This window comes from Mastomys coucha, unplaced genomic scaffold (genome assembly GCF_008632895.1).
Source record: "Mastomys coucha isolate ucsf_1 unplaced genomic scaffold, UCSF_Mcou_1 pScaffold21, whole genome shotgun sequence".
NCBI lineage: Eukaryota > Metazoa > Chordata > Mammalia > Rodentia > Muridae > Mastomys > Mastomys coucha.
The window spans coordinates 14,555,779-14,565,996 of record NW_022196904.1 but is presented as its reverse complement, the minus strand read 5'-3'; the positions used below and the strand labels follow the sequence as shown (position 1 = coordinate 14,565,996).

General features: G+C 50.8%; 1 protein-coding gene across 3 annotated transcripts in view; it reads right to left on the bottom strand.

Moving 5' to 3' along the window:
* Positions 1-8,447: 8,447 nt before the first annotated feature.
* Positions 8,448-10,218, bottom strand: part of Gng8 (G protein subunit gamma 8) — a 3,855-nt gene continuing 2,084 nt past the window's right edge. Inside the window, exons 1-3 of one of the 3 annotated variants that reach the window (XM_031385493.1) lie at positions 10,012-10,155; positions 8,856-8,941; positions 8,448-8,649 (exon numbers count right to left, since the gene is read on the bottom strand). In XM_031385493.1, coding sequence (XP_031241353.1) covers positions 8,521-8,649; positions 8,856-8,939 — 213 coding nt within the window. In that variant the 5' untranslated portion in view covers positions 8,940-8,941; positions 10,012-10,155 and the 3' untranslated portion in view covers positions 8,448-8,520. Of the gene's footprint in view, positions 8,650-8,855; positions 9,000-10,011; positions 10,156-10,218 lie in introns of those variants that run through there. The other 2 variants (XM_031385492.1, XM_031385494.1) reach the window with 2 other exon arrangements.

Below are 10,218 nucleotides of genomic sequence, written 5' to 3'. Positions count from 1 at the left end.
CTCCCTCCCTCCCTCCCTCCCTCCCTCTGTCCCTCCCTCCCTCTCTCTCTCCCTCTCCCTCTCTCTTTCTCTCTATGTATCTGTATATCTGTACGTATGTATGTATGTGTGTCTCTCTGTCTCTCTCTCTCTCCACCGTGTGGGTCCCTGGGATAAACTCAAGCGTCTGCTTGGCATCAAGGCCTGCGAGCTTTGTTTTCTTTGATGGTGAGATGCAAGGTCTCACTATGTGGCTCAGGCTGGCCTTAAACTCTCAGCAAGTCTCTTGACTCAGTTCCTAACGTGCTAGCATTACAATTCTGCGCCTGCCTACACACCCAGCTGTAACACCCTTGTTTTTCAGGGAGACTGTTTTAGTGAAGAAGTTACACATCCATTTGACTTTCATTTTTGTACCAATGTGACCACCTTTCTGATGTATTATGGTCCTGGACAAGTGGTGGCTTACCCTAGTCTTCTCCTCTATGATATGGGTCTTAGGCATGTGGCTGAATGTATCCAGCATCCCACCCACCTAGCAGTAGGGAAAAAGCCAGTCCAGAGATGTTTCATGTCTAAGGGCAGAGGAGTTCCTGACACAGGGCTGGACTGCAGGCAGCTGCTGCCTTGCCCTCTCTGTCCCCACCCCTGTGGTGACCACATCTTCCTATCACCCATGCCCAGCTGCCACCCAGCTGGCATTCCTGGTTTCCGACAGGATGGATCCCCAGTTCCAGCTGCCCTGGGGATCCCCAAAGGACCACCCAGCCCTGCCCTGAGGAGTGAGGAACCTAGTGGGGTGAGGGATAGGGGGTGGGAGGCTGTGAGGGGCAGGCCTATAGGCCATGTGGTCCCTGTCATGGGTTCTGGTTCCCAGGCAGACCAGAGGAAACTCAGGAAGTCATATCATATTAATGAACGATGATGCCTGGCAGGCTTGGCGTCCTGTCTCGGCATTAGGGGAGTTTCGAGGAGGAGGTGGGAACTCTTGCTTCCCGGAGCTTTCTCCTGCTGACTTCCTGTCCCCATCACCATCACTTACTATTTGGGAAGTCCCCTGGGTCTTATGGCCAGGAACCTCAGACAAGCCCCCACACTCTCCTAGGCCTCGGATTCCCCTCTTACACCTCTAGGAGCCATTACGCTGTGGATGCCAGCTTCTGCTCCAGGTGCCTCTCCCTGCTCCTAGGTCAGAAGTGGCTAGCTTGAGGTGTGGAACGCTCCAGAAGTGTAGTTAAGAGGATCAGAAGTTCAAGGTCATCCTCAACTACACAGTGAGTCCCAGGTCAGTCTGGGCTGTACAAGGCTCTCCCTCCAAAGGTCAGAGACCAAGCAGAAGCAGGTAGGGAAGCACCAGCCAGAGCTCTCTCCTGAGGGGAGGACAAAGGGACCCTGAGATCTACACCAAGGTTATATCCATGGCTCTATGTGCCCCCTTGTCTAGTGCCAGGGGCCTTCCTGTGAGGCATGGGCCATCTGTACCCCTCACCGTGGTTTCTGGGAACAGAGCACTGCCCTGTGAGGGTGACTCAGCAAGTTGCTTTCTACCTACCACAGACAACAGGACTCAGCCTCCCCAAGGGACCCCAGGGCTCTTCAGAAGAGGAAGGACAGGCCAGACACTACAGAGAATGGGGACTTACTCAGAGACACAGCTTGGAGAGGTGAAGGAGACAGGGAGCTACAAGTTAAGGTGTAAGTCTCTTTGTGTGTGCGTGTGTGTGTGTGTGTGTGTGTGCGTGTGTGTGTGTGTGTGTGTGTGTGTGAGAGAGAGAGAGAGAGAGAGAGAGAGAGAGAGAGAGAGAGACAGAGACAGAGACAGAGACAGACTACACAGCTCCTATGGGTGTCTTCATTAACTCTTCATTGGCCAGGTCTTTATCTGGCTGCTTTCTGTAAGGTGGGAATAGAATATGCACATAGGAGTCATAGGTAGGGGTGTCATAGATATGGCCAGATATACAGATATGTAATTTGCAAAAAAAAAAAAAAACTATTCATTTTATATGTGTGTTTTTGCTTACACGTCTGTCTGTGCACCACATGCATGCTTGGTGCCCATGGAGATCAGAAGCAGATGCTGGTGGCCTGGAAGTAGAGTTACAGGCAGCTTTGAGGCACCATGTGAGTGTCTGGAATCAAACCCAGGTCCTCTGCAAGAACAAGTGCACTTATCCACTGAGCCATCCCTCCTCCATGGATACATGTTTGCTGCTGTGTGTGATGCACGGATAGGCATGTGTCTGTGAAGTGGGGGAGAACATGTGGACTGCCAGTTCACAGGTATCTTTGCAGACATGTATCAACATGTCATAGCTCACAATAATTTTCTATCATATTCATTGAGTTTATGTATTTTTTGCTCATGTGTCAAGGCATTCCGAGGACAGAGGACAGCTTGTGGGCATCGGCTCTTTTCTTCCACCATGTGAGTAAGTCCTGGGGGCTGAATTCAGGTCCTCAGACTTGGCGGCAGGTGCTTTTACAAGAAGAGCCATCTTCCCACCCCCATCTCTACCACTCACTGGGAAGCCTTGGTGGGTTCTTCAACAAACATCCAGGCATGGGATACTGTGTAAAAATAAGAGACTCTCTTTATCCTCTCTCGGATAGCTGTTGGAGCTATCATTCATTCAACAAGCCTGACAATCACTGTGTAGTAAGGCTGGAGGGACAGAGAGGGGCTCAGAAGACAAGACACCATGCAGTGAGGATGTGCACTGCCACATGGTATGCAGAACCTGGGAAAGAGAGTCCCAGCAGACTCAGTTCCTGCTGCAGACTTGCCCTGACACTTTGGGTCCTTCCTCCCTGGGACCATGTTTGTGCCTCACTCCACACATGTGTTCCATACATGTGCTGCCGGCTGCCCATGCCTGCTGTCAGGCCTGTCTTGGCTCACTTTGCCCTAGCATTGCTTCAAGAAGTTTCTAGACCCTTTCAGGTTGTCCTGCTCTTTGGGACTTTGGACCTTCTCTTTTCTCCCAGGTTTCCAGAGCCAGCCCAACACTTCTCCAGAGCTTGTGGAGTGAAGAGCAGGAGGCAGGGAACTTAGTTGTGGGAATGGACAACCCAGCGCTGGGGTAGAGACTGGGAGGGGCACTTCCTTAGGTGTGCACACACCCCGCCCCCACAACCTGTGTCTGACTCCAGCTAAATCCTGGTCCCTGAAGCTGATCTTAGAGCTGGGGGTGACAGGGAGAGCTGGGGTGACCAGAGACAGTGCCATTAGGAGTTGTGAAGTTAATGAGATTAATTAATCAAGTGCTTCTGGCGTCACCAGACTTGTCTCCCTGCCCCCACTTTAGGTTCAGCCTCCTCCCAATTTCTGTCATTCCCCCTCCTCCATCTCCTGACTTCCCTCCTACCAACCAGCCCCCCAGAGCTTTCCCAACAGCCTCTTGCAAATCAGCAAGGTGCAGGAGGAAGTGGAGACCACACAGAGTCCAGTCTGGAAGGGCACTAAATTTCAACAGTCTAGGCCAATGGTTCTCAATCTTCCTAACGGTACAACCCTTTAATACGGTTCCCAATGTTGTGGGTGATCCCAATCATAAAATTATTTTCATTACTGCTTCATAAGTATAATTTTGCTTCTGTTATGAACAGTAATATAAATATCTGTGTTTCCCAGTGGCTCCAAGGGGGTCAAGTGAGACCCACTGGTCTAGGCTTTCCAAGTTTCTTCCTCACAAGGCTGGAAGACTCTAGAAAGTGAGAGTCTCGTAGAGTTTCTACCTCTAATCCTAGCACCTCTGAGGCTGAGGAGGCAGAAGGACTGCTCTGAGTTCAAGGCCAGCTTAGGCTACAGAGTAAGAAACTGCAAAAACAAACAGAGGAGACAGGTATAATGGTTTGTCTGTAATCACAGCACCAGAGGAGCTAAGGAGGCAGGAGGATTGCTAGGAGCTTGAGGAAAACCAAAGCTACAAAGCTAGATCCCAATTTAGGGAGAAAAAAAAAAGCCCAACGTGTAATCCCTGCATTCAGGAGCAGAAACAAAAGGATCATCATGAGTTCTATGTTAGCCAGGGCTACATTGTAAAACTAAGACCTTGGAAGAGAAGGAGAGGGAGAGAGAGAGAGAGAGAGAGAGAGAAAGGGAGAGAGAGAGAGAGAAGAAATTGGAGGGCTAGTGAAATGGCTCAGCAGAGAAAGGCACCTGCTATTATCAGGTTCATTCCTAGGACCCATGTGGTGGAAGGAGAGAACCAACTCTCACAAATTGTCCTCTGACTTTCATACACAGGTGTGCACACACGTATGCAGTATCAAATCTAAAAAGAAATAAATAAACTGAAACTTGGGGCTCAGCAGCTCTGAGAGCCCAGATTCCCTCCGGTTCTAAGCTGTGAAGGCCTGGGTTTGTGCAATCCAGCAGCCTTGGGGCCTGCGCCTACCAGGTGTCCTTCTCCACTCCTTCCTCCACTCCCAGCTCATCCTTGGCTCTCTCTCTCTTTCTCTGTCCCCCTTTTCCCTTGGGGCTCCCCCAGACATGATGCAACCAGACTGGAGCGGGCTGAGAGGTGGGAGCAGGACGGAGATGTAATTACAGCTGCTTCTGCCTCCATTCTACAGGAAGCTCAGAGTAGGGACCCAGGGGACCCTAATCCGATGCAAAATGTAGAGCACTTACCAGGCTCATGCAAGGCCTCCTGGGGAGGAAAGCCCAGTGAGCCACTTCAGGAAACTGAGAGTCAGTCTCCATCAGCAAAAATAACAGACTCAAGTGGAGTGGTGTCTAAGGGAGCCTGAGGAGGGAATAGGTAGTTTTGAATTCAGTGAATGTATAGAGAACTAGATAAATCAAGTCTGATTTTTCCTCTGGTTTTGTTTGCTTGTTCGTTTGAGATAGTGTCCCTCTCTGGGACCTAGGGCTTACAGATTTAGCTAGATTGCCTGACCAGTGAATGTCAGCCGCCCCTATCTCCACCTCCCCAGCAGTGAGATTACAACTGAGTTTCACCATTCCCAGCTTGTTACATGGTTGCTAGGGATTAAACTGAGGCTCCTATGTTCACATGACAAGCTCCTCACTGCCAGAGCCACCATACTAGCCCCCTCCCTAGTTTCAGTGGAAGCATTTCCTTTTTCATTCCACTGTAAGAAGTCCCTAAGCAGCCCCCCATGGTGAATGGCAACTCTGTTTCCTTAGCCTACTGTTCAGAGCTGTTCCTCCAAACAAAAACCTTCTCCTCTAGAGGGAAGAGGAGGCACCCAAGACACAGAAAACAAAAGAACCGCCAAGGCCCAGGAAGCTCAGAAAGTCACAGAATCCATATGCACACACACACACACACACACACACACACACACACACGTATATGTGCACTGGCACTGGCACATACATTGTGCACACAAGGACATACAGAAACATCTTTGCATACCTGTATGCATACACGCACGTACAATGTGCAAATGTGTACCTATGTGTACATGATCATGCATACACACTCAACCCAGGCACAACACACACAACCCAGCCACCACACGCATGCATGTGCACGCATGCACGCATACACACACACATACACAACAACAACAACAACTAGGGGAAGATGATTTATCTATTTGGCCATACATTCACTGAATCTAAAACTACCCATTCTGTCTTCAGACTTCTGTAGCCCCTTCACAGCTATAGAAGCAGTAAACAGTTGCTGTGGAAGAAGACACTCTTCTGTGGAGCTAGGAGCTCCAGGGATGCTGTTTTCCTGAATCATTAACTATGCCACGGTGGGCTTTTCGGTGATGTGGCTGCCTTTGAGTCACCAATGTTCCTGTAAGTGACCTCAGTAAACTAATTGGGTCCTTGAGCTAGATCTGGATAGAATCATTTCTTTTGTCTGTCATTGATAAACAAATAATTGCTCATGTGTGCCTCCTAAGAAAAAGTTACACAATAGGGATGTAATAGGGCATGGTGGGGACATTGCCCATCTGGAAAGCCGGGCATAAAATCACAGGGAAGGCCGGGCATGTTGGCATATACCTGTAATCCTAGCATTCAGAGGGCTGAAGCAAGAGGATAGTGGGTCTGAAACCAGCCTGGCTGCAGAGCAAAACCCTGTGTCAAAAATAAATAAATAAGGGCTAGAGAGATGGCTGGGGGTGTGGGGTGTGAACAGCCCCTAAATCCAATCCCCAGCAACCACATGGTGGCGCACAGCCATCTGTATGGATCCCATGCCCTCTTCTGGAGTGTCTGACCAGCTACAGTGTATTCATAGACATAAATAAATGTTTAAAAATTGACTCTAAAAATAAATAAATAAATATGAAATAAAATGTACCCTCAGGGAGGCCGGAAGTAAGGACTTTGATGAGAAACTCTTTCTGCGTCACAACCAAATTAAGAACACGTTTGTTTAAGCATCATCTAGGCCAAAAATAGCCTCCAAACCACAACTGCAAGCTCCATATACACTGTTCTAGAGTGTGTGCCCGGAAATAAAACAGGGTCCTCTGCCCTCACAGTTAAGGAAAACACGGCTGGATTGGAGCCCACAGGACCCCAAATTAAGATAGCAGCAGGAAGGATGCAGAGAGGGCTCCCGAATGATTGACTCCTTCATTCGTTGCTTCTTGTGTCATCTAATGACAGGACTTTCTCTTTTGTGTTTTTATTTGTTTGTTTGGTTAGTTGTTGTTGTTGTTGTTGTTTTAAGGCAAGATTTTTCTCTCTGTGTAGGCCTGGATGTCCTGGACCTCACTCAGTAGATCAGGCTCACCTTGAACTCAGAGATCTGCCTGCCTCTGCCTCCCAAATGCTCGGATTAAAGTCAGGAGCACTGCTCCCACTAATCACATGATTTTCTTAAAGATTTATTTATTTACTATATGTAAGTACACTATAGCTGTCTTCAGATACACCAGAAGAGGGTGTCAGATCTTGTTACAGATGGTTGTGAGCCACCATGTGGTTGCTGGGATTTGAACTCAGGACCTTCAGAAGAGCAGTCAGTGCTCTTAACTGCTGAGCCATCTCTCCAGCCCTCAGGTCCCCAAGTCTTATCAACCCTCCTTACTAGCCCAGATGTCCTTTCTGCAAGGAACCCCTCTATGACCTCTGAGCTGGGCCATGAGTGCTCTCTCTCTCTCTCTCTCTCTCTGAACTGTCTAATCTCAGCTCTGCACAGTGGAAGCAGCACCAAGTCACATTCCCAGCATTGCCCAAGTTAGGACTGTTCCAGGGATGGTTTGGAAGAGTGAATAGATGGATGGATTAAACAAGGTCAGTGTTTGAAGACAGAAGTAAGTTAGAGTGGACCAGACCTGGTGGCACAGGCCTGCAACCCCGGCAACTCAGTGAAACCCTGTCTCTAAACAGCAAGTTAAGAGGGAAGCCAGATGTGGTGACATTAAATTAATGCTGGTCATTAAAGGACACACCTTTCATCTCAGCACTCAGGAGGCAGAGGTGGGCAGATCTCTGAGTTTGAGGACAGCCTGGTTTACAGAGCAAGTTTTAGGATAGCCAGGGTTATCAGAGAAACCCTGCCTTGAAAAAAAAAATTAAAGAAAAAAAAGAAAAAGTAAAATGTACAGTAATATGAGGACTGGTGAAAGGGTTTAACAGGAAGCATCTGACAGGAAATCCCCCAGTGAGGGGCTGGAGGCGAGGCTCAGTGGTAAATTGCTTGTTTGCCCTGGGTTCTAATCCCCAGTACCTAAAAGGGGGAGTCAGGAAGCCAGGCGTTTTGATATAATCCTTTCATGGCAGTACTCAGGAAGCAGAGGCAGCAGATTGCTGTGAGTTTGAGGCCAGCCTGGATTACAAAGCAATCCCAAAACAGCTAGGGCCAGGAAATGAGAGCCTGTCAAAGAAGGGTGTGAGGGCTTCGTGGGGGTGTCTGCAGTTTGCTCCGTAGTTAAGAACACACACTGCTCTTCCAGAGGACCCTGGTTCGATTCCTAGCACCCATGTGACAGCTCACAACTGTCTGTAACTTCAGTTCGGGGGGGATCTGACATCCTCACACAGACATGCATGCAAGCAAAACACCAATACGCATAAAAGAGTAAACCATCAAAAAAAATTGTTTTCAAAATAAGCCAGTGGTATGGGCAACACCACGTGAAACATGAACGGGTTCTTCGGGGAAGGAGCAGAGAGGCCCATAAGTCCCACCCAGGGGGAAATAAGGACATGAGGCAGCTGAGGCTCCAGGGAGCGTGTAGTTGGTGCCTCAGTCAGGACCTCTCAGCTGTATAACTGAGAAGGGGACCTTCAGTTCCAACAGCTGTGAAATAGTTATCATGCCGATAGCCAGGTGTTCTCCAGCTCATGAGAAAATGAAAAACACTGAAGCATACTCATCTAGTACGGGGCTGCAGTGCTTCGCCATCCACAAAGCTTTCCACACACGCTCAGAAAGAAAGAAGAGACGGACGCAAGCTTCCCACCCCCACCCCCACCCCCGAAAGATGGCCTCCACGTTCTGCCCGTGCCTCGTTTTCCCCCAAAGTGCAGGCACCACCAAGTCATCACGTTTATTGGATTCATACTTCTGCGGGGGAGGATAAAGCTGTCATGAGGGCTCAGAGCAGGGTGCAAAAGAGTCGCTTGTCGCGGAAGGGATTCTCGGCGGCGGGGACAGGAGTCACCAGTGGGTCATCCTTAGCGTGCGTCTCGCAGAAAGCCAAAAGCTCGGCTGCCGCTTGCGACACCTGCAGGCAAGGGATAGAGATGCAGTTGACCCTCCCTGGCTTGGTCCTCCCGGAGCATCCAAATCCCCGCCCCGTGTCCTGACCACGCCTCGACTGGCCACGCCCCCGGCCCGGGCCCCACCTTCCCATCCCGCCTCAGCTCTAGGCTCCGCCCTCAATGGAGCCTCATGCAGACCCTCAACCTATTTCCCCATCGGTCTGTGCACCTTCATGCGATCGATGTTCACTTCCAGCTTCAGCTGCTCCACTGTCTTGCGGGCCTCAGCGATCTTGGCCATGTTGTTGGACATGGCTGCAGCAGGAAAGGGGTTAAATGCCTGGCAGGAGGGTGGGCTGGGGGCTGGAACACTCTGGATCCCCCGGGGAGTAGTGAGAAGAGGTGGTGTGACCCAGTAACAGGAGAAGTGGTTGGAACTATGAGTGAATGGGATCTCAGAGACAGGCAGAGGAAAGGGTGACGACTCAAGAAGACAGAAGGATGGAGGGGTGCCCGAATGGAGGCATCAAGAGGCTGCTGGAGGAAGAGCAGAGGGGCTGGGGAAGAAAGGAGGAGGGACGGATGCACAGGATGGAAGGCTGAGAAGCAGGTGGAGGAGGGAGGGCCAGAAGGACAGGGCCACAGGTGCTTGATCAGAATCTACTGGTCCAGGTGCCCTTACCCCCTGGGGGATAGAGCCTGAGCCAGGAAGGGGGGGGCCCTCCCCAGGCCAATTAGCAGCGACTCCAGGGAGAACTGAGAATTAAGATCTCGGCGGGAGGGGCACAGAGGGGGCCTCATTAGGGCCTCAGCAGCAGCTGCCCCCTCTGCCACCCTCAGGGACCCACCCCCTCCCCAGCCCCTGGCTGCCTCAAAGGCTCCTCTGCTCATTAGCAGGCAGGGGAGAGGGTTGGGGCAAGCCAACCCAGCCAGCCATTCGGAGGGGCAGAGAAGGTGACAAGTGAAAACGCCAAGGGAGGGACACAGTGACAGAAATGACAGGCATGAAGAAGGAAAATAGACTGAGGATGGAAATAGAGATACTGGGGGAGAGGTGATGAGGAAGAGAACAAGGAGGAGGAACAAAGGGAGGAGTAGTGGGAGCTACAGACAGACCAGGGACAGAGGAGATAAGGAGACAGAGGTGGGGTAGGAGAAACCTGGACAAAGGGGGGCATGGCAGGGTTAGAAGAGAAACGGAGCAAGGAAAGAGGAGAGAGACTGGAAGGCACAGAGAGAAGGCGAGGACAGAGGAGAAGATGGAGACACACGGAAGTATAAAGTCATTGATTCTCTCAGTCACCCATTCAGTCATTCAATCCCACAGGGACAGATAGTGGCCATCTAAGAAGCTACTGGGACCCGGACAGGAGCCTCCTACCTACCTGTTGCAGCTCAGGGCTGGGATGGCTGGCGGGTGACAGAAGCTGGCAGAGGCAGCGGCTGCTCCCCTCCCCAGCCCCGCCCCCTCCCCTGGGGTGCAGCACCTCAGGACCGCCTACTCCTCTTAGGCACCACCTGTCTCCATGCCCTGGGTCTGTCTCTGAGTCCTCTCCTTGCAATGGTGTTCCTTCCTCCTCCTCCTCCTCCTC